This window comes from Aspergillus lucknowensis (genome assembly GCF_044049455.1).
Source record: "Aspergillus lucknowensis strain CBS 449.75 chromosome Unknown BJX67scaffold_20, whole genome shotgun sequence".
NCBI lineage: Eukaryota > Fungi > Ascomycota > Eurotiomycetes > Eurotiales > Aspergillaceae > Aspergillus > Aspergillus lucknowensis.
The window spans coordinates 20,999-43,425 of NW_027263564.1; the positions used below are offsets into that span (position 1 = coordinate 20,999).

Sequence of the window (22,427 nt, forward strand, 5' to 3'; positions counted from 1 at the left end):
CTGCGCTGGGCAAAAACTCCTAGGCAAAACGATCGGCGGAGAGTGAGTGTCTAACCTAAAACAGTTAGTGCAGATATCTCTGGTCCTACCGCTTGCTTCTTTGGAGATAAAGATGGCAGAATCAACATCCTCATGCTTCGGCTTCATAAAAGTTCACAAGTGCAATTCTCCCCGCAGTCCTTGATAATTCTTGTCGAGGATGATGGTGGGCACTTTTTCTGAATGGCGCAAGTTGCCCATCAGCTTAAGTGAACTTTGTATCAACACCACCCTCCGCTGTGGGCAGTCATTCCGGTACCTTCCTCCACTCGGGCTCCATCTCCAGCATTCTAATGTTTCCAGGTGGTATAAACTCCCAGAAAACGACGAGTGGCGCTGCGTACTCTACGGACGTCTCCTCTCCTTGAGACAAGACCCAACCCACCTCTATTACAGAACCTACCTCACCCCAAAGCCTCCCTCAGCCGCCTCCTTACCCAGTGACGCCGACGACGCAGAAGACGCAGCCCTCTCCATAATAAAGCACTATTTCAACCTCACCTCAAACTTAACAACACTCTATGCCCAATGGTCCACGTCAGACGCGAACTTCCGCAAGAAGGCCCCCCAATTCACAGGTGTCCGCATCTTGCGCCAAGATGCCTGGGAAGCTCTCACCTCCTTCATCTGCAGCAGCAACAACAACATTGCGCGCATCTCGCAAATGGTTGAGAAGCTATGCGTTAACTATGGTGTTCACGTCGCCGATATTGATGGACGCGCATATCACGATTTTCCGTCTCCGATGCGGTTAGCGGACGACTGCGACATTGAAGCTCGACTGCGGAGTTTGGGATTCGGATACCGTGCGAAGTATATATACCAGACGGCTGTTATTGTTGCGAAGCAGAGGGAACATGGGTGGTTGAATACGTTGAGGAACCCGGAGGCCCCTGCCTTTGGGGCAGAATCCAAGGCCATCCATGGTGATGACGGCGAGATACCCCCTGAAGGGAGGCGTGGGTATCGCGAGGCGCATGAAAAGCTGCTTGAGCTGCAGGGCGTAGGACCCAAAGTGTCGGACTGTGTTTGCCTGATGGGGTTGGGCTGGGGAGAGTCGGTGCCGGTGGATACTCATGGTGAGTTTCGCTGTCCACGTACTCTACAAAAGCTGACCGATGTAGTCTGGAAAATCGCCCAAAGAGATTACAGGTTTGGCAAAGGGGCCAACAAGTCCCTTACCAAGGACACATACCACGCTGTGGGCAACCACTTCCGCAAACTTTGGGGCAAGGAAGCCGGCTGGGCTCATAGTGTGCTGTTCACGGCCGATCTGAGGACTTTCTCTGACCGGCTGGTTGCTACGACAATAAAAACGGAGGTCGGCGTCGATGTGAAAGTAAAAGAAGAGGACGGAGGAAAGAAGGGGTCCAAAATTACCGCGACTACGGCTGTCACAAATGTCGCCTTGAAGAGGGCCGCTGTCGAAGATGATATAAAACTTGAGTTGGATGGCGACGGAGGCTCAACAACAAAGAAGAGGAGAATGTCAAAACGGCTTCGGGCTCGATGAGCTCCAGCAAGAGTTTGGGGGACGGGGGAGAATCGCCTTCGCTCAAGTGCAGCCACTGCGCTACAAGTTCTCTCAGAGTTCCCTTTCCAAATGTAAAGTGTTGCAAAGCACTCTTTGGATCCGATTTTTTTTTCAATCCGGTCAAGATAAACTTCTTTTAAAAACCAACCGGCTGGTGGGAGTCAATGTCCGGCTCGCGCCGGGGGGAGCATTGCGGCCATCTTACCAAGTTGCGGTCGAATGGCCACGAGGAAAATCGGTACTCATTATGAACGCACATCGTGCGCAGTTCTTTCGGGAATGTGTTGGTACAGTGTCCAGGCGATCTTCTTTGCGTTTTCGTACGCTTACCACCGTTTTGCTTCCATTGCTGACAGATAGGTTTACAGCTTCGGTTAGAGCCTTAAAGTCACAGTGAATAAAACTGACGAATAAATGAGATTATATGGTATTAGCGCCTTGTTAAAGCCGAAGAAGGACAGCCATCCAACTTCGTTCTGGGTATATCACCCTGTATCAAAATTAATGTAACTTCTTGCAGCCATCGTAGAACCCCTTCGCAGATTAACTTGGGCCCGCCTATTTGGTCTTATCCACCAAACCCGAACCCTCGGGACTAACACTGAATACAAAATCCCTCGATAGGGGCACAAACACACTCCTAAGCCAAAACTTCACCTGACTGTCCGGGTAAAGCGTCGTATTCCTTCCCGAGGCGTGAAGATACCAGCTCGCGCAACCGCTCGTCCAAACATACTTGCTACTCGCCTTGTCGATCCATTTGCTTTCTCTTTCCTCCGCCTCGGGCGTAACGGCGACGGTATCCGGCGCCGGTGCGGTGCGTGCGAACGGATTCAGCCGTGATAGCAGTGATGGTGAGGGATTTAGAGAGCTGAGGATGGGTTGGAGAACCTTGAGCGTGAAATTTATTTGGCATTCTGCGGTGAAGATGACTGAGTTGTGGCCTGTGGCTGTGTTAGGGCCGATGAGGATGAATAGATTGGGGAAGCGCGAGACGCAGGCGCCGTAGTATGCTTGGGGCGCACGGGAGGGGGTATTTGCCCACTGCGTCTCCGGTTAGCTTTCGAAGATTACCGAGTGTTCAGGGGGAGACGTACATGCTCGGTTAGACTAATTCCATCCACACCCTTGATTTCGAGAGGGAAGAGAGGTTGCGTTGCCTTGAAGCCGGTAGCAAGAACAACTGCGTCTGCATGAATCTCACGACCTGATTTCGTTCTCACGCCTGTGGTTGTTATACTTTTGATTGGGTCTGAGTGGACGAGTTCCATATTCTCCCTGTGTAGGCAGGCGAGATAATCCGTATCCATGACGCGGCGCTTGCAGCCAAGTTCCACCTTGGGTAGCAAGATATCGTGATACTTCTCTGGCGCTGTCCGCTTGAGATACGCCGCTTGAGCTTTCATTCGCTTGTCGCGCGCCTTTTTTCCAGCCACATCGTCGAACAACGGGAAGTAGCTCTCGGCGATCAGGAAGATGGCGAGCCGGAAGAAACGCATGGCAAAGGGGATGTTGCGGAAGATCCATTTAACGGCCGCTGGGTATCGAGGGTTTGGCCGTTCCTCGAGCCAGTGAGGCTGGCGGATGAACTGCGTGACTTTTCTCGCCTTGCCTGGGCCATCGCTCAATATAGGCACGAACTGTGTTGCGCTACATCCATTTCCTGGCAAACTACGTCAGGATTGAAACAGGAACCCAGGGAACAGTAGAGTGCTCACCAACCACTACCACGTCCTTCCCGGCCCAGTCAAAGGAGTGGTCCCAGCGAGCGCTGTGGAAGAGCTTCCCGTTGAAGTCCTGGGCACCAGGAATATCGCAGTCATTAGGCTCTGACAGGAGGCCGACCGCTGAAATTAGAATCCTCGAGCGCTTTTCATACACTTGCCCAGTTTGTTGGTCGAGGATCCTCACGGCCCAGGTGCCGGAGGTTTCGTCCCAAGTGGCGCCCTGAACGGTCGAGCGCAACGTTATATGGCGAGGTATATCATACTTCTCCGCCACAGAGCGACTGTACGCTTCGATCTCAGCCTGGGGCGGGAACTGGGCGCTCCACTCGGGATTCAGAGCAAAAGAATATGAATAGAGATGTGAGGGGATCTAGGAGTATACTCAAGGTCAGTGATTTACCTTGTCCGAAGGCAGAGGCCCATAAAAAGGTTGGTCGTACGTCGCAAGCGCATCCAGGATACGTATTGCACCACCATGTGCCCCCTGACTCTTCAGCCTTCTCGTAAATCTGATAAGTTATTTGCGGATACTCTTGCTGAAGCCGAATTGCAAAGCCCACGCCGGACAGCCCGGCGCCGATAATGAGGACTTCAGTGTCGACCACCATTTCCGCGACCTGGCGTACCACCGAGTAATTTCCTGGTGTCTTGGTGGCCGACGTAGATACGGCAGGGTGCCTGAGAAAAGCGGCAACAAGATATAGGGATTCGAAAATCGAGACTCTTCGGGGAGGGTCGCAATTGATGAGCCAAGAGAATGATGGATGCAAGGGGAGGACACTGTCCCCAGTAAGAATTCCCTGCGGACGTGCTGCGAATTATGAGGCCATGGCAGTAACTAACTTAAATATGAAGTGAGATGGGAAGGTCTGCGCTCGCAGCGTCTGGCAATTTGCTCGTGACGGCAGAGAAAGAAAGCGCCGATTGTCTTTGTCTCTCTCCGGGGCTCTGGACCCAGTGGTTCGACGATCATCTCGACCCGTGCGACATGCGCGGGCTTGTCTGCGAGGGGCGAAATGCGACGACAATTTTGACACGTTCCCTGGGCCCCGGCGCAGCGATTGGGACGAACCAGAGGAGATTCCTGAGGCCGCCAAGAAGGGACCCTGGCAGACGCGTCCAATCGCCGTTGTTTTGAAGATTGCAGCACAAAGCGAGCAAGCTCTTTGACAGCCACTAGTGAACTAAACTGGCTGTTGGAGAAAGGCTCTTGTCGGATTCGAGCACGGATGCCCCAAGGTTGAGGTCTCTCCCATTCCCAGGCACAGGGGGCACAGACACATAAGAATTTAAATCTTCAGGCAAATAGTTTTTGTTATTCTCCAAGTCTTCTAAAACAAAAAAGAGAGACAAAGATATTTTTCTCTCTTGTTCGCGAAATCCAGCTCTCCGACTCCCCGTGCGCCACGCTAATGCATGCAGAAATTCCCTCTAAAAATGCTCAAGAAACGGATCCACGTGGGCTGACAGCTTGCGGCTTGAGTCACCTGCAAGCACCAGGCAGCCGACGTGTGGAGAAACGCAGCATGAAGACGAAGGATGGGATAAGAATGGCATCTTGTGCTGGGAGATTCAAGGCGGTCTTATGATAGTGACCAAAGCCCAAGCGCACGTGCAAACAATGGGCGCAGCTAACCCAGATTATAACCCAGGAATCCCAGAAGCCACAAATATTGGAGGGCGTTTGCCCCGGATGCTAGGTCGAAGCTTGCTCTCGGCCCTCTGCAGAGGGTGGCCTGTTGCCGAGGATTCGCACCGCATCGAGGTCACCAGAGTTGCAGCTGATTGAGGCATCTGGTGTCTAGCATGTGGGCAAACAACCCCAGCCAAGCGCTAGGTGAATGAGGAAAAGTGCCGAAACTGCTAGCAGCGTGTGACACTATATCAGGGCACATCCGCAACTTCTGTATTCTCGTCCCAGCCCCACTCCCTGAGCAGCTGCTTGACACGATATTCTGTTGCCCAACCCAGCTCCAATTCAATGTCCCGTAGCAGCCTCAGGACCATCCGGCGCTCCCCAGGATCAATTAGGCACTGGCCGCTGACGAACAGTGGCTGGAGGGAATTGATTCGCACAGCGCCTGCTGGACAGGCCATTGCAATGCCCACAATCTCACGACTATGGAACTGAATGTCAGTCTCAGTTGAGCGATATGAATTGTATCGATTAGTGATCGCATTTGCTCCGCTGCCAGAGTCAGGCGGCTTATGGATGTGAAGCAGAATCCGAGCCATGTGGTAATGCTGCATTGCGGACGAGCACATCGCAACGCTGTACCAGATCTCGGACAATGACGAGGCGTCATCGGCCTGACCCCCGCTCTGGTTCGCAATCTGAGGACGAGCGATGCGAGCGCATGGGCGAAAGCTCTCCGGTAAGCCATTGTACCAAACATCGAGCTCGGCTTCGAGGCGATACCATCGCTCAAGCGAGGCCTGCCGGGGCAGACCTAGAGAGCCCGTGTTGCCGATAGGTGGGTTATCGCCTGCGCCGAAGAAATTAATAATCTTTGAGGTGATCCAAACCAGCGCATTCGAGATAAGGTCCTCCTTCATAGGATCGTCTCCCGGATAACCAGCCGCGTTTGTATAGCTTGCACGCACAAAGCCTAGATTGTCTACCTGGAGGCCTGCTTCCGTCCAAAGGGCCAGGTCCTCGGTATCCAATCTTGTGCGACTCTTATTTATGACTAGCGAGGAACGTCAGCAGATTACACAAACGTAAGTGTGTGACGTCTCGACGAACTTACAAGCCGATAAATAATCCTGTCGAGCAAAGTTCCAAAACGTAGCCTTTCTAGCTTTAGAAAGGATCGGTCTTTTGGGTTGCAGAGAGATGTCCCCAGATGCAGGGCGTTGCAGTGGCCGCATCCCAACCTCAGCGAGGTCTAGAAGGGACTTAACACCACTCAGATGGCGATTCCAAGCAGGGCCGGTAGCATCGAGCAACTCGTACACGGACAAAATAGCGGTAGCGGCAAGAATTTCATCCGAACGGTCCCCATGTGACAGTCTATATTCAGTGTAACTCCTCACACGCTGATCAGTGATATCACCTTTTCCATTTCCTGGGCTCTGTCCGAGGGTATCACGGCCGGCACCATCAGGTTGCAGTTCCTTCATCAAAATCCGGATAGCCTTTTCGTAATACTTCGCTCCTTTCCAACACCAGTCAATACTTTGAGAGTCCGTCTGAACACCAGTGAAAGCTTGGCTTAGACGGACTCCGCCAACAAGAGGTTTGTTTACTTTAACATGCCCTAGCTGCTTCGCAGCATGGGCGCATGCAGCATATTTGAGTAAGGGATTGCGGAGAGCTCTGACGGGCACATGGGAAGCGAAATATCCCCCCAGATCAAACAGGTCCATCCTACAAGAGATTGTCAGCCACGTATCCCAAAGGAACTCCGGCCGTCTAGGGCTTACCATGCTCCGGGAACCTCCGAAAAGTGCCTCAAGAGGAAAGTTATTTCGTAGTCTGTCTCCACTGGCCCCTCAAGTTTGGATTCCGTGGACCCCATCACCAATGGAGATCCTCTGGACTCTGTAGTTTGTTGAATGCTAGGGTCGACCGGTGGTGATATGGAATGCGACGAATTAAGGAGAAAATTAATATTACTGTTGTTGTTGCCATTATCAGAATGTATCGAGAGAGGGGGAGAGATCTGCGCGGGTACTGTTCGAGGTATCTGGTTGTGATGCGGAACCGGAATACTGCTGAAGGGGATTGTGGAACTGTCAGCCGTCGAGACAGATTGCTGATCAACGGCTAAAGCAGGGTAAGAGAGGCGGTCATGCGTTGCAATTGCTGAGAGCGCGTCGAGCCCACGGGCTTCACTGCTTCCACCCGACGTTATCTGAGGTCCTTCCCAGCCCACGCTTTGCGAATTAGCAGCGAGTATCGCAGCCTCAGACTCTGAGAGGGCAGCTTCCAGATCCTGCGCGTAGGGATCAGAGTTATCGACAAATATCACTAAGTCGTAAAATTCGGCCGTCAGCCTTTTCTTCCTTCAATAACAATTCTCGGCCAAAAGCCCTACCATGCTTCGGGATATCCAGCCAAACACTATCCTTGCCAAACGTATTCTTATATGAGTAGAATCCCTTCAAGCTCCCACGTCCGTCGGACGAAGAATCCTCGGTGGCCTCGTTCATCGACGCATTCTGCTGATGGCGGAAAACAATCCCCTCGCTCGGTCGACACTCTCTCCCGCCCTTCAAGCACTGAGAGCAGACAGGCTTCTGCTCGTCACCTACTCCGCACCAGGGAAACAGTTAGTGCGGGATACGGTGAAATAAACCGAATAGTTAACCGGAGAATAAAACTCACATTTCAATTTCCGGGTGCGACATGTCAAACTGTACAAAAAGGCGATGCAATCAGCATCGTGACCGGATTAGCTTCCGTTTCTCTTCCTTCCCGCAATACAATAATATAAACCAAATCGCCCAAGGCCCTGCATCAAATTATGCAGCTAGTTGAGCCAAGGGCATGTCTGCCAGTGCGTTGGCGAAAGAAAGGGACCGACCAGGGTACACGTACCATCCTGTGCGAGACCGCATACCGTACGGTGACTTCGGCGTTTGAGCGGCACCATTCGAATACTATTGTTTTGGAAATTTTAGAGGCCAAAAGAGAAGGAAGAGAAGAGGACTACCGTCTGCGCTGCTCTGCTAAACAGCTGGGAGTTGTGGGTTGACTCCACGGTTTTTGTCGAGAGATTTGCGGAGGCTGCGGCGGTGGAGGAGAAACAGCAGAAGCGGGGAGTGGAGGGAGTGGAGGCAGTGGCAACTGCGAGGCAGCGGCTCTCGATGAGCATTAAATTCAAGTTAGGTAGCCTTGATCGCAATCAGCACTCTGCTCCTTGTATGAATAAATAACTCCTCGGTTTGTCGCTGGAAGCCGCATGTGGTCAATGGAATGAATCATAGCTTCGCGCTCAAGCGCGTACTATCTATGTACATGTCCAGAGCTGCTAACATCACATCCTCTGCCAACCCAATAGAGCCACAGTCAAAGACTATAGTACAAGAATTTAAGCTAAGTCACAAGTAGGAAATGCAACGACCAAGATTCTCGACACATGTCCACACGGCAGGCAAATAAAACAGATCCAGAGATTAAAGTAGGGTATAGAACGGGCTGTCCCAGGAACGCCGCTCTGAGACGCGACTGAGAATTAAACTGGCCAAATCAATTCCAACTGTCTCCTAAGAGACGGAGAAAGGTGTCGTTTATAAATCATGCTTCAAATATCATATCGCTGGTGCGCCAGGATTGGGCTGCTTCAAGGAGTTAAAGAGGTACTCTGGCGGGAGGCGGCGCATCGACGTCGGTCGGTCCGTACCGACCGCTTGAGGGGCGGCCATATAACCCTGGCGACGGCGCTGGATCTTGTTGAAGATGACACCGGCAATAACAATCAGGAAAACGCATCCAAGCGCACAGCAAAGGGCTACCAAAACAACAATTCCGTTCGAATGATGGCCGCCTTGGATATCAGTTAGCAATAGCCACCGCATGTCTGCATAGGAATATGAAACTCACTCTGTCGGGCGTAGGGGTTACTATTTTCATAGAACATCCGTGACATGCGACCAGGTTGTCCATCAGATGTAGAGGAGATGATGAATGGGGTCAGTGCGGTCCCATTGAACAGAGCAGCTGATGCGGTGCCAAAGTCCGGAATCGAGATGTGACCAGTAATCAGAAGGGTTTGATCGTTGTTCAAGAGATCATTTTCATCATGATCTGCGGACAGGGGGAGAACTTCAATTCCACGTATTACTGTTCCGTCACCAAAAATCTCTTGGGCTGCGTTGAAAGTAGAGCCGTCGTAGTTGACGACGAAACTTGAGCCATTGTTAGACTGTCCAGCAAGCCAGAATCTCGACAGGTCGTCGCTTGCGGGAGAAAAGGCTGTGACCGGACCCGGAATGGACGAGCTAGAAGCCCCTTTGAAGGTTCTCCAAGTCTGATCGTCAGTAGAGTAGGTTGCGGCCGCTGTCTGATTGCCCGCAACAGTGATATTTCCAACGGCAACCAGAGATTTAGCATTGGCCCACTTGAGCGCCAAAACTGTACCCTCAAATTCAACTCCTGGTCTGTTCCACTGTTGAGAGGATGTATCATAATAGCAGACTCCCGGGCAAGGAAGAGACCCAGCGGCCGAGAACTGTCCTCCAACGTAGATCTCTTCCGAGTCTGGGCGAGGAGCGATCGCTTGCACGAACACTTCGTCGCCGTTAAACTTTGGCGGCTGCTCCTGCGCAAGCGTCCCATTCTGGAGGTCGTACAGAACCAGCCCATCCAATTTGGATTTTTCGACTGTACCAGTCACGCGGCCCCCAGCGTACAAAACATTGCTTGCAACAGCCAAAGCCAAGAACGTCGAGTTATTGTCAATCCCAGTCCCAAAGCCGCCGATGGTGCCATTGTTGCCATCTAACAAGGCTAGATTCCGTACGATAGAGCCATCATCAGTGGTCACATTAAAGTGGCCCCCGAGGATAGTCAGATTACGGCCAGAGCTCATGTCATAGATTCCAGTGATAGTTTCTCCCGTTGACTTGGTGCTGCGCAACAGAGGATCCAGACGAAGCACGTCTTCGTGAAGCAATGCTACGGCTCCACCGGCAGCGATTCCGCCCGAACTAAGGCTCCCCGCAAAAATAGTGGTGTCGTTGAATTTCGCAAAAGCCGACAGGTGTCCAGTAAACTGTAACTGACTGACATTGAGATTCTGGATCCAGTTATTGCGTGAAGGGACCCAAACAGCGAAGCCGGATACGGCGATTGCAGGATTCTGATCAAAGGCAAGGAGCTGGTCAAATTCACCGCTAACAGCAAGGATGGTCTCGTTGAGGTCCGTCGACACATTCAAGGGAAGCGCGATGACACGTTCCACAGGCCCATTGACACCACCCCCAAGAGGCGACCACGCTTGAGAGCTGAAGGAGTAAGACGCAACATAACTGAGACTGTTACTCTCTCCAGAAGATGTTCCGGTGAAGTTTCCTCCGAAATAAAGTCTGCTGTCCAGTACAGCCATCGTCGTTACCTCGGAGTTCAGTCCCTTTTGAGGCAAGGCTGTGATATTACCGTCCCGCTCGAGGGTAAAGACGTTGTTGACAGCGGAGTTTGAGAAGTTCCCGGCGGCGTAAATAACACCTTCGTGACTCACTAGACTTTCGATTGAAGCCCTTCCTTGAAGTTGAGTTCCGGCCCTATTGATCGTAGACTCCAGGAGATTGGTGCTGTCGTTCTTCGATGCAGGATCATATTCGTATAAGCCATTCAATTCCCCATTCGAACCGTTGGAGCCAGAGAGGAGCTCAAACTTGACACGCGAAGCCACTAAAGTAATATCTCCTTGACCGGGGATTGGAGTCAATGTCACACGAGGGCGAAAAGAACCATCGCTAGCATCTACAGGGCCACTGTAGATGGTATCATACTTTTCGTAGTTGTTGGTCTGATATAGCTGGGTCTCGATAGGCTCTGCAGTTCCGGAATTAGACTGAACAGTGGCCGTCACATTGACAATACCGCGATTCCCGCAAGTTCCATCCTGTTCACAACCCGGAGTGTAAACTAGGATCGAATACTTCCCAGACCGCTTGATGTCCGGTTCAAAGACAATGTGGGTGCTGGCTGCATTAGAATCAGATACTTGCACAGTTAGGTAGTCAGAGGGGCCCTCGTTGGACTCCGTCACGGTCCACGGTCCCGACGGAATAGACGTGGACGAGCCACTGATATCTGCACAGGTGGGCTCATTGAAATCATTAACAGCATATGCGTAGACATCTGGCTCTATTAGCCCATGTGGTGTTAAAAGAGTATATGACCGAACTCACCGTTTGTGTACAGTTCAAGTCCATTCAAGCCGGCACCAGCGCCATAATAGTCCCGAACCTCGAGCATGAAGCCCTTCATCCCAACGTCATTCACAAATCGGAAATCGCGATACTCCTCGTCAGAACTATCTGATAGTGGGCAGTACTGGTCGCAAGTAAGGTCGTCACCGGTGTCAGGGTCGGTGTAGGTCAAATTCATAATTCCATTGTCAGGAAGAGCCCGGAAAAGGAAGGACTTTGTTCCCCTTCCCTCAAAGTGCGTGTTATACAAGCGAAGCTTGGACGGGTGGAAGTTGAATCGCATATCTGCACGCCAGTAGCCTTGGCCATAGTCCGCTAACAGCCATGTATTACCCTCCCCTTCGGCACCGCTGGTATGACAGATGATATTCCGGGGATCGGTAAGCCCACTTCTTGTTGACGTCGTGTCTGAGGAAATAGTGGCATCCTGAAGGTTGACAACTTGTTCGTTTTTCTTCGACGATGTTGAGTTCCCGATGCCATCAAACGAACCACCGAAAATAATGTGACCGTTAGTATCCTTGATAATCGAGGTAACCGGCGCGTTAAATCCACCAAACGGTAACTGCTTCCAGCCATCGCCGCGGACCCAAGCCGCCGCATTTGTGGTCTTGCCCTGCTTAAAATTACCGCCAACGTAGACGCTATTGGTTTCATGGTCACACAGCAATGCCGATACGGAGCCCGAGAGGCCAGGAAGCGTCGTAACGCTATTGGAGTCCAGGTCATATAATGCGACACCCTGAGCCTTTGTGCCGTCTAAGCTTGTGAAATTCCCGCCAACAAATATCCCCGAATATGAACCGTTTGGCTCCGTGAAAGCGCACATCGCGCGAATGTCGGCATCAGAGGATGATAGTGCGGCGAGGACCCCATTCGGGAGTGAGGTAAGGATGGACTGCGAGTCATCGTCTGCTACGCGGGGTTTTGACTGTTCGGTGTACGAGTAGAAAGTCACTGCATCAAAGTCTCCTGTAAGAGCAACTTGCCCAAGGCGTGAGAGGTCCAGCTCCGGTTGAGCGACGGGATGAAACGATAACGCTGAAACACCAGACAGTTTGGATAGAAGAATAAATACGGACGAGCCAGCCGTCGCAGGCCCAAACAGTGAGGGGAGCCTCATTGTCAGGATCGCGACGACAGCTCAAGAACTGCAGTCCTGCGATCAGGAATATCTGGAGGGACCCAAACCGTCCAAATCTCTCAGAAAGGCATGGGAAAGTTATAAGACGGGCAAGATGAGTTGGGCAAATTCCAGGTCACGTCGTGGTGAGGAGTCGACGGATGGCAGGGGAGAACACGAAGAAAAGGAGGGACCGAGAAAGGAATGTGGAAAAAGCAACAAGAGCACGAAAAAGGAGAGTAGAAGAATGACAAGGATGGTAGAACACAGGGTGTCAATGCATGAATTTAGACCAGCCAGGAAATGAACGAATGACTGAAGGAAGTTGGATGGACCAAACGAGTGACATAGCAAGGCCTGGCTTGTTTGTTCCTGAAGCCTGAACCTCTCAGGTTGAGGCTGGAGGACGCTGCAGTACCCGGCCCCGGAATTACTTTGCGCCCGATCCAGCCACTGCCAATCATACGCGGCTGCACCACCCGCGGTTTGCCAGTTGTGTCGCACGTGTCTTGGAGCGTGTTCCAAGACTCAATGTTCTCTAAAGTGTGATTTCTAAGGCATTTCAATGAACAGTTGTCAAGACTTTGCAGGCACTAGTTAAAACAGCTCTACATCCACTCTTACCAATGATTCACAGTTTCTCACATCACACAGGAGCAATCCCTCTTTCGCCACTCGCTGCTCTATGCCGACAGGACCGTTGTGGGACGCTTCTAACGGCGTCAGATATGAAGGGTCAACCTCGTGGCCTCCTCGAAGACACCTGCCGCTGGCCAACCAGGCAAGAAAGTGGAAATGGAGGACTCAAGTCTTGTCAATTCAATATGTCGTAGCTATCAAACCGACGCGCAGCCGATTGTTTTCGCGAAGGTCGGGCAACGAACAATTCACGATCCGAATGCTGGAGGAAGTGAAGGCCGCCCACGGTAATCTCGCGTCGACGCAAAACTTTCTTGTCAAATCCCCCGACGAAGACAGGTTTATTCGGCATCTTCAATGCGGATGCAACATCCAGTCAAACGCATAACCCTAAACATTGTCCTCCTTTCGAATGCAAGGAGCTCGGCCCCTCGCCTTTTCCTGCTGGCCTCAGAAATGGCGGGAGGCGCACACGCGGGGATCCCGAGCGTTGACCCGACGATCCCGAAAATGCTCATGTTCTTTGAAGCCGTGCCTGCCACTTCGACGATGTTTCAAGATAACCCACAAGGCATGTTCTCGGCCCTTTGCCAATCACTCGAGGGGACGAGACCCTTCCCGTCAGACGAGGACCCCAAGACCTGTGACTTGTAAGCAATTCTTGAATAAAGGCTAAATTAGATAAAGCATCAATCTCAGTCGCAGTTAGGGGTTGAGAGTGGTCAGAGGGGCCAAGTTTAGCGTTTTCGCTCTGACGATGATGAGTGACCATCTGCTTTTCATGTTCTTCAGCGTCTCTGAGATCTGTCTCGCCCCGATGCTGTTCCTGAACCAGAAATACCTCACTAACTGCATGTTCCTGGGCGCGCGTCCGGTCGATATGACTTACCAGGTTTCATACTACTGTTACTCCAGTTACCTATCATCGTTCCTACAAGTAGTGTACAAACTAGATAAAGCCACGGCTGGCTATGTCAGGAATACCTTAAGTACAGTCTTATTTATCTTTCTTTTTGTTGCTGGCTAGCTTGTCTATATTACTAGCTAGTTTAAATAGATCCTCTAGATCCGTGTCCCCATGTATATCTTCAGGTTTGGCCTAATAATAATCCACTTCTGCTAACCAGGCAGGTATACTACTTATATTATAATAGGCAAGATCTTCTTCTTGATACCTGGGAGCATTTTTATTCTCTACTATTACTTAACTGTTCTTGTAACTATTAACCACCAACATCCCGCCACGGTGCGATAGCTTCTTTTTGTCATGGATAGTGTCAGCAGCTTAATTAGGAGTACAGTCTCTGTTACTATCTAGACAAACATGTTTATCACAAAACTTAAGAACTTGCTGGGCTTGGCAATACTTAACCCTCCCTACCTTGACCTCCTTGGATCTTATAATGCAGCTGCGGAATACAGTTGGGATAGAGGTATATGATATTATTGTTGATGATGCTTATAGGTATGTGCAGGTCAGGTGCAGATACTTGCAGCAGGCACGGCATTCACATGGATGATGCTTTGATTTGTCTGGGTGGAGATAATGAGGAATGTGAAGACTATGATGCAGATCAAGGGTAATGTTTTGAAGAGGGGCATAGGTTTGGCAACGAAATAGGGGGCTTGGACGAAGCTCTTTTACGCACAATATATGTCCAGGGACAGTCATATTCCCATTACCCAAGCCGAGACGAAAAGTAATAGAGCACGCGGTAGTCTAGAAATGGCAATGCCGAAGTGAAGTTACATCGATTACTCCATCTATCTAGAGTATTATGGTCTGTTTCGGGGTATCCCCAATGGATTCAACGCTTTCGCCTCTTTCGAGGCGTATTCTGCTTCCGTCTCCGTGTCGGACGGGGTGCACTCTCGGGCGAACAGCTTGAGAACCCGGATTCTGGCGAGGTATCTGGCGAGGTACTACCGCCCGCGGAGGATTCTGTTGTTGAGCCGGACCTCGGGGTTTCCTGCTGTCGAGACTCGGGCGGCGACGATACGTCGAAGTCGATCTCTGGGAGGTTATCGACGGCAGACGCGAGGAACTTGAAATGAACTGGGACCCAGGTATTGTAAATGGCCATGACAAAGTTGTAAGCCCTCCAGCGCTTTTCACCATCCTCCATCGTGAAGTTGAAGCAGTCCAGGCCATGCCGGTAATAGCTAGCCTGGTCTCCTGTAATGACAGGACAGTGCGCGTGGATATGGACCACTTCGTGGTTGTGTGAAATGGAGAAGGCAAGGATCTTCCGATGCAGTTCCTGTTCGCGCTTCACGCTCCTGAAAAGTTCATACACGCCTCTCATTCCAATCACAGTGCTGTGACGATTTGCCCTACCTGCTGCTTCCATGGATCCGATAAAGGCCTTTATCTCAACCGCGAAGAAGGGGAACAGCATCTCCAATGTTCCCTTGAAGAAGGAGGTATCATTGCCTGTACCAAGATGGGGTTGGAGCTTGCGCATCTGCTCGCGTGTAAAGGCATCCACCTTAAAGCCCACGGCATAATCTGGTTGAGGTTTTGGGAGCCGGTATTGCAAGCCCCGTCCAGGGGGGTTCGCCGCAGGCGGGTTTAGGGCGTTGCTCCCGTCCCAGGGTTCGTTTATACTATCCACCAAATGCTCGAATTCGATCTCCCCACTGTGGGAAGCAGTTTCTGCGGATGGAACAGTCAATCGATGGATTGTCTGCATGACGCCGATTTCGTTCCGCGCCACCAGCCTCGTACAGACGTACTCGAACGTGCGCTCATCGAACGCGCTGTCCTTCGGAGTCTCGAATCGCTCGTCGAACAGCCGCCGGCATAACAGCTTTTCATCTGGTAGGGGCCGGGCACTATGGTTGAAGAGGAATGCGCCGCAGGAGTTTAGGAATCTCACGCATTTCGAGTTGTTATATGCCTCGGTCATGGTGCCGGCTAGCGTTGTAGATTTGTACGTCGAACCCCTTGTACGACAACTTCTATTGTTTTCGAGCAAAGCGATCGGTTGCGCGAGCCCACTAGGCCAACTATCGTACTGCGCCCAGTGTAGAATCGCATTCGCTTTGCGGGTTGACGGCTGCGTACAAGTCAGCGGGAGTGGGATACTAGCAAATTCCAGGACGCACCTCGGGGTGAACAATACTCTGAGGAGGCTCAATCCCGTTGGATTGAACTTGCTTCTTGCGACGCTTTTCCGGACGCTGGCGTGGTTCTTCCGCCGCTCGCTTCTGCGCCTACGGAGGCCGTCGTCGGTCCTGGCAGAGAGTCAACATCGTTATATACCAGCTTGGAGGATGGTAGGCATGGTACTGTACAGTCGGATTCTGGCTTGCCTTTAGTGCGTTTGGTGTGCTTTGTGGCGCCTTTGCCTGATCTCTGTTGCACAGTCGCGCGCTTGTTCGTCGACCAGTCTGGCATGTCTCGTGCTGAGGTTCAGCGTACGTGTCTTGGTTTGGGCCGGAAGTTTTCTCTCACTGGATTAGGATTGTTTGCAATGGAATCGTCCAGCCTTTTAACTTGGTACGATATCCACATGATGAGATGAGGCTTTTAACTACTGTGGGGGTTGACAGGGCCTGAGACGAAAGCAACGCATATAAAGACTCCGAGGTCTTTGAACACCAGTGGAGCGCGCCGCGACCGAAAATCATGGACCCAAAGAACAGAAGCATTGGGGATCAGGGAAAAGAGTGCCATAAATAGGCGTTGCTGATTTCTTGGTGAAATGATAAGCGAAACCCAGGGAGGCATCCGGTCTCAATCCGGGGATACATACTGGTCACGCAAGTTACTGCGACTTCAAGTGGTCAGATTTCGTCCAGCCAAACGGCAAATATGCGCAACAACGAAATCAGGCAGGCGACGTGCGTCGCAACCTTTCCTGGAATTTATATGGCCAGATATATTGTGGAATTTTCCAAAGACCCCCCACTCCGACTGTGGAAGAGGACTTCCGTTGGGGAAAGGAGCCACTTCACCAGAAGCCCCAGGGTCCAAAGAGAACAGGTCCTCACTCAACCGCTCAAGAGACTTGATACCCCTGTCTGTATCCTTGACATCCATAATAAAAAAGTAGGTGACGAGAAGGCCAAGGAGCATGAAAGCAGATAGACTGTCAAAAGTCTCTTTATCAAACTTTGCCATTCAGCAAGCAACAAAGCAACCGCGAGAGACAGACCAAAGAAGCCCGTAACCCAGCCAATTTGGGACAGGAATGCCCTTATCCTTTAACGGTTTGATCCCTTTCCAAAATAAATGTAGGCAACGAAGCACTGGAAAATAACTAAGCCTAGCTTGCCCGAGGCTACTACAAGGCTATAATAGATGCAGTAGAACCAGGTGGGGAAGAGCTTTATGGGCATTTAAAGAGATATTAGTTACTGGTAGACCTAGACACAACTAAGTGATATACTATAGATATTATTGTATTTGGTCCTGGTTGGAAATGCATTAGCAGTCCGAAGGCCAAGCCCAAGAGAAGAGGGTTGTACCAAAGTTAAAGAAGATTGGCGATAGAATATACAAGACAAGTAACACAGAGGAATTACTCCGCTAGGATAGAGGGCAAAAGGCAGCTCTAATAGCTATGTTAAGGATAAAAGTCAGAAGAATCTATTAAGCTGGATATTGTATCTACTATGCTAAGCTAGCCAACAGTGAAAACGGCCAGCTCCCAACCACAGCACCAGGGGACACAATAACCAGGCTCCGAGAGGATTGTTGAAGGAGGTAATCAAACACGCCCTTTTCCAGGATCATTCGAACTGTAACGCAGGCATGAATCAGGTGCGCTAGATAGAGAATATGAGGCGGAATATGCGTGGAACAAGTGATGTATTGCGTAGCTGGAGAACTAATCGCTGACATCCTGAAGGGAGGTCAGCGGCGCTGCTGGAATATCATGCGTCATGCAAGCTCGCCGAGGAGCGAGTTTGCGGAATAGGCAGCGCGGATTTCCTGCCTGAAGCATCAGGCTACTCCGCGCAGCGCTCCGCGGAGCGCTTCGACACACAAGGTCGAACACGAACAGCCAGTTAGGCCGGAGTTCTTGCTCAGCCTTGAAGGATGAGGCGGAGCGAAGCTTCGCTTGGGGGCCAAACAAACCGGTGAGGACTCCACGGCGCCACGCTGTTTGGCCCGAGCACAGGGGCCCAATCATTTGAGAATTCAGGAGTCCGCTTGTCCATCTCTGTCTACAAATCATCATCCAGGTTGGTGTTTCATGAATTCAGCTTGCGGGTCTGGAGATGCTTCCGTGCAAATCACTGCCACGATTTTCTTAACCCTCAGAGCCTTGCCGCAAGCCTGGAATCATGGAGCTTGTCAAAACTCCAGGAGTGCTCTATAAAAGCAAGCCATGCCTGTCAGCCAGCTGTCAGTTATTTCTTACTCGGATAACTTCTTGATTTTTTCCCCCGCTTTCTCTCAAGTCTCCCTTGAGATTCAGTCATCATGGTTGTTCTTCTTCCAGGGCTCGCGTCCCTGCTGCTGGCAGCCAATGCAGCCGCCATGCCAAGGGGACTTAACCATGGACAAAGCGCAAAACGAGGAGTCAGAGCTCCGGCACATCGTTACATTCCAAGCAATAACCACGTCTCGCGTGATACCGGAGCAGTCTTTCACATTTGGAATGGTGGCGGATGGATCCTGCCCGTATTGATTGGTGGCCAACAAGTCTTCCTGAACATAGACACTGGCTCTTCGGATTTGTAGGCCCCCAGTCTCACATTGATATCCAGGAGAGAAATTGAGCTGACTATTCTGGTCAAGATGGACGGCAAGCACACTGATGCCGACAGACCAACAGTCTACTGTCACTAGAGGGTCAGTCTACAATCCTACCAACAGTTCCACATCTCAAGAGGTGGAGGGATATACTTTCGGTCTCGCCTATGTAGATGGCTCGGGAGCTTCTGGGCCTGTGTATAGGGACACGGTGAACATTGGCGGTGCTATCATTCCGGACTTCCCTCTCGGTGTCTGCGACGACCTGAAGTACGGACCCGGAAGCGATGGGACCCGTGACACTGCTGGTCCAGTTGGCCTGGGCTTCGGTGAAATGAACTCGATCCGACCCAATCCTCAATGTACGTTTATGGAATGCCTCGAACCATACGTCCCAGAGCCAATCTTCGGCACGGCATTTAAGCTCAACAATACCGGGTTCATTAACTTCGGATACTCCGACTCGGAGGCGTACAGTGGCAGCATTACGGAGGTCCCCGCCGCCAACACTAGCTCTGGGAACGAAGGTCAGTGGATGAGCTTGGGCGTTCGATTCGGATCGGGTGGCGACGTTTTCGACGCTGAGCCTCTGGACATGGATTTCGACACGGGCACCGCATCGCTATCGGTCTCGTCCGATATAGCTGCCGCATATTGGGCCCTCGTTGAGGGTGCCGACGACTCCGACGGGTACTGGCAATATCCGTGCGGCACCGAGCTGCCCGACCTTGACTTCCTCTTCTCAGACGTCACGAGTGGACCCACCACCGTGACAATCCCAGGTCAGAACCTCAAGAATGGAGATGCTACTTCAGGCATGTGTAGCACCTGGATGAACGTCGTCGACGGCCGCGGCAACGCGGGGGTCCCATTCTATATCACTAAGTATATAATCTGGAACCAGGCCAAGCCTAGTATGTCCTTTGCTGATCAAGTGAACTGAGTGACTGCCGCTGCTTTTCAGTCCTGTGGCATTTTGCGACTATATTCACGAGCCAGACGAGGAGTTTTTTCATAAAATGTATATAGAACGGAGTATGATGTGTTAGCACACCTGTCAGTGATGGTTTCGCAATCAGTTCACCGTCGATCAAACGGGCCAAATGGGGGTAGTTGCAAATATTAATGGTTCTACATGTACTCTTGATTTAATCCCAACCGGACTTGAATTAGTTCACCAGACTTTCGTACAAAGGTTGAAACGACTAGTCACTTTGGGGTGAAGTCGCGCGGCATCAAGGGGAAGTTGTGGCCTGAGGCATACAGTAAAGCTATTCCTGTTCAGTCGAAAGTGGCGCCTCGCAGCGCGTGGTCCATCGCGACTCCAACAAAAGAATCCAAGCTCTTGGAACACAGACCGAGAGATCTGATCAATTCCTACCCAACAACGTCACCAAAACAAACCCATAATATCTAGTTCCCTTATCGCCATACGTTGTATTTTTCTTGCCCAGCTTCCACCATCTCCCCGTTTTCAAAAGTTCTTCTAAGAGCTCCTCCAAAATGTGCGCTTCTTGATCGGCTTTGCTTGGTCGTTGCGAATGTTAACCGTGGTATTAGGGAGAGCTTTGACAATATCTATCTTGACCTCTCAAAGCAGCCGGGCAAATGCAAACTTGCGGAGACAGGCTTAGGATGGCGACCTGCTGGAGGCGGCGACACTTTCACCCTTGATGGCAGCAATATCGGCGCAGCCCAGTGGAGCAAAGCAGCAAAGGGATTTGAGTTGAAAATCCTCTCGCGCTCGTCAGGTGTTATTCAACTGGATGGATTCGACCAAGAGGTAAGTGCCAAGTCATCCAATTACCTTGATAGTGATCTCATGGTTGGTTGGGTAAACCATAGGATTTCGAGCGATTGAGCAAGGCATTCAAAATCTGGTACGGGATAAACGTGGAAAGCAGGGAACATGCACTTCGAGGATGGAACTGGGGCAAAGCAGAATTTACCAAAGCCGAGTTAGCATTCAACGTCCAGAACCGACCTGCATTCGAAATCCCTTACTCCGAAATCTCAAACACTAATCTTGCCGGAAAAAACGAGGTTGCAGTCGAGCTTTCCCTTTCGGCTGATGCCAACGATGCCAACTCCAAGCCAGCTGGAAGTACGAAGAACCGTGGTAAAAAGGCGGCTGCTGGTCCCGATGAGCTGGTCGAGTTGCGATTCTATATTCCTGGAACAGCGGTCAAGACAGAAAAAAGCATAAAAGAGGAGAACACGGATGAAGAAAACGGAGAAGAAGGCGTGGAAGAAGGCGAGGAGCAGAACGCGGCCAATCTGTTCTACGAGATACTCATGGAAAAGGCGGAGATCGGAGATGTGGCTGGCGACACATTTGCGACTTTCTTGGATGTTCTTCATCTCACACCAAGGTATGTATTGTGTAACAGCGTCTTCCCTCGTCTGGTATTAATAGCTTCTCTAGAGGTCGGTTCGATATTGATATGTACGAGTCCTCATTCCGGCTGCGCGGAAAGACATACGATTACAAGATTCAATACTCCTCTATCAAGAAATTTTTCCTGCTTCCAAAGAACGACGACACACATACTCTCATTGTCCTTGGCCTTGAACCACCCCTCCGTCAAGGCCAGACCCGTTATCCTTTCCTGGTGATGCAATTGAAGTTGGATGAAGAGATTAGCTTGGAGCTCAACATGACAGAGTTTGTACTCGCAAAAATTCTGACTAATGTACTTTGCTGACGGCTTACAGCGAACTGTTGGACTCTCGTTACAAGGACAAGCTAGAGCCACGCTACGAAGAGCCTATCCATCAAGTGATTACGAAGATCTTCCGTGGCCTATCAGGCAAAAAGGTCATCATGCCATCCAAAGATTTTGTCAGGTTAGTAGCTCAGTCCCGAGACCGCGAGGGTGCTTTGTGCTAATCGGCTGGAAGTCACCACGGCCATAGCGGTGTCAAGTGTTCAATCAAGGCGAATGAAGGTTTATTATACTTCCTGGATAAGAGCCTCATCTTCGTCCCAAAACCTGCTACTTATATCCAACTCGAAAACATCGCAGTCGTTACCATGTCCCGTGTTGGCGGAGCTGTTTCCGCTAGCAGGACCTTTGATATTACCGTCAGCCTAAAGGCTGGCCTGGGAGAACACCAGTTCAGCAATATCAATCGGTGAGCTTCGGCCGCCTCACAGCGCTCTCTTTACACTGACGCCTCTACAGCGAAGAGCAACAACCACTTGAAGAATTCTTCAAGGCAAAGAACATCCGAATCAAGAACCAAATGACAGATGAAGTACGTACCACTGCCTCAGCCCCTCAACTCCACCTGACCCGGCAACTAACATGAATGCAGACATCTGCCCTAATCGCAGCCGCTCTAGACAACGAGGATATGATGTCGAGCGATGACGACGGCGACCGTGCCGACCGCGGATCGGCCGACGAAGACGAAGAATCAGTCGACGAAGACTTCCACGCTGACTCCGAGTCTGATGTCGCCGAAGAGTATGACTCGGCTCACGAAAGCAGCGGTAGTGGCAGTGATGCTGAGATGGACGATGCCTCCGACGGTGGCGATGATGACGGGGATGCAGATATGTCCGAGGAAGAGAACCGGCCGAAAAAGAAGACGAAGGTCGGGAAATAAGGACGTCTTATCCAGACTTTGTATTGTATGTTATTTTCCGGGAACTCATAAATTGTGGTATCAATCTCGCCACCCTTGATCTTGTGCATATTACCTCCCACATTAAGAATGACTTCCCACCCTCGATCTCCCCAGTTAGGAAACAATGAACGATATTGGCCAGTT

The 22,427-nt window shown here is 51.1% G+C and overlaps 8 protein-coding genes across 8 annotated transcripts; 3 read left to right on the forward strand and 5 right to left on the reverse strand.

Moving 5' to 3' along the window:
• Window positions 1–199: 199 nt before the first annotated feature.
• On the forward strand, window positions 200–1,932 carry BJX67DRAFT_388128 (8-oxoguanine glycosylase OGG1; the record flags this gene model as incomplete). Its single annotated transcript, XM_071034328.1, has 2 exons — window positions 200–294; window positions 343–1,932. The coding sequence occupies 2 exons, from the start codon at window positions 200–202 to the stop codon at window positions 1,550–1,552; spliced, it is 1,305 nt and encodes a 434-aa protein (XP_070886109.1). The 3' UTR covers window positions 1,553–1,932.
• Window positions 1,842–4,033, reverse strand: BJX67DRAFT_104866 (flavin-containing monooxygenase). The gene is made up of 4 exons (XM_071024236.1): window positions 3,741–4,033; window positions 3,292–3,670; window positions 2,671–3,236; window positions 1,842–2,617 (listed from the first exon to the last, which is right to left on the reverse strand). The coding sequence occupies exons 1-4, from the start codon at window positions 3,906–3,908 to the stop codon at window positions 2,132–2,134; spliced, it is 1,599 nt and encodes a 532-aa protein (XP_070886110.1). The 5' UTR covers window positions 3,909–4,033; the 3' UTR covers window positions 1,842–2,131.
• A 1,103-nt stretch (window positions 4,034–5,136) lies between these two features.
• BJX67DRAFT_104863 (uncharacterized protein) lies at window positions 5,137–8,080 on the reverse strand. Its single transcript, XM_071024235.1, has 6 exons — window positions 7,844–8,080; window positions 7,631–7,659; window positions 7,341–7,553; window positions 6,727–7,273; window positions 6,051–6,670; window positions 5,137–5,990 (listed from the first exon to the last, which is right to left on the reverse strand). The coding sequence occupies exons 1-6, from the start codon at window positions 7,861–7,863 to the stop codon at window positions 5,185–5,187; spliced, it is 2,235 nt and encodes a 744-aa protein (XP_070886111.1). The 5' UTR covers window positions 7,864–8,080; the 3' UTR covers window positions 5,137–5,184.
• Window position 8,081: 1 nt separating this feature from the next.
• On the reverse strand, window positions 8,082–12,447 carry BJX67DRAFT_104870 (putative cellular morphogenesis protein (Rax2)). Its single transcript, XM_071024237.1, has 3 exons — window positions 11,161–12,447; window positions 8,849–11,110; window positions 8,082–8,792 (listed from the first exon to the last, which is right to left on the reverse strand). Exons 1-3 carry the CDS (start codon window positions 12,302–12,304, stop codon window positions 8,557–8,559), a joined length of 3,642 nt encoding a protein of 1,213 aa, XP_070886112.1. The 5' UTR covers window positions 12,305–12,447; the 3' UTR covers window positions 8,082–8,556.
• A 2,304-nt stretch (window positions 12,448–14,751) lies between these two features.
• Window positions 14,752–16,343, reverse strand: BJX67DRAFT_381156 (uncharacterized protein; the record flags this gene model as incomplete). Its single annotated transcript, XM_071032971.1, has 3 exons — window positions 14,752–16,002; window positions 16,052–16,159; window positions 16,236–16,343. 3 exons carry the CDS (start codon window positions 16,341–16,343, stop codon window positions 14,752–14,754), a joined length of 1,467 nt encoding a protein of 488 aa, XP_070886113.1.
• Window positions 16,344–17,381: 1,038 nt separating this feature from the next.
• On the reverse strand, window positions 17,382–17,977 carry BJX67DRAFT_353161 (uncharacterized protein; the record flags this gene model as incomplete). The annotated part of the gene is made up of 1 exon (XM_071029096.1): window positions 17,382–17,977. A coding segment is annotated over exon 1 (226 nt), but the record flags the coding sequence as incomplete, so codon positions are not given.
• A 400-nt stretch (window positions 17,978–18,377) lies between these two features.
• Window positions 18,378–19,593, forward strand: BJX67DRAFT_372060 (aspartic peptidase domain-containing protein; the record flags this gene model as incomplete). The annotated part of the gene is made up of 2 exons (XM_071031192.1): window positions 18,378–18,634; window positions 18,696–19,593. 2 exons carry the CDS (start codon window positions 18,378–18,380, stop codon window positions 19,591–19,593), a joined length of 1,155 nt encoding a protein of 384 aa, XP_070886115.1.
• Window positions 19,594–19,753: 160 nt separating this feature from the next.
• BJX67DRAFT_372061 (FACT complex subunit POB3) lies at window positions 19,754–22,262 on the forward strand (the record flags this gene model as incomplete). The annotated part of the gene is made up of 8 exons (XM_071031193.1): window positions 19,754–19,845; window positions 20,211–20,433; window positions 20,496–21,022; window positions 21,076–21,315; window positions 21,366–21,497; window positions 21,552–21,785; window positions 21,836–21,908; window positions 21,969–22,262. 8 exons carry the CDS (start codon window positions 19,754–19,756, stop codon window positions 22,260–22,262), a joined length of 1,815 nt encoding a protein of 604 aa, XP_070886116.1.
• Window positions 22,263–22,427: the final 165 nt, after the last annotated feature.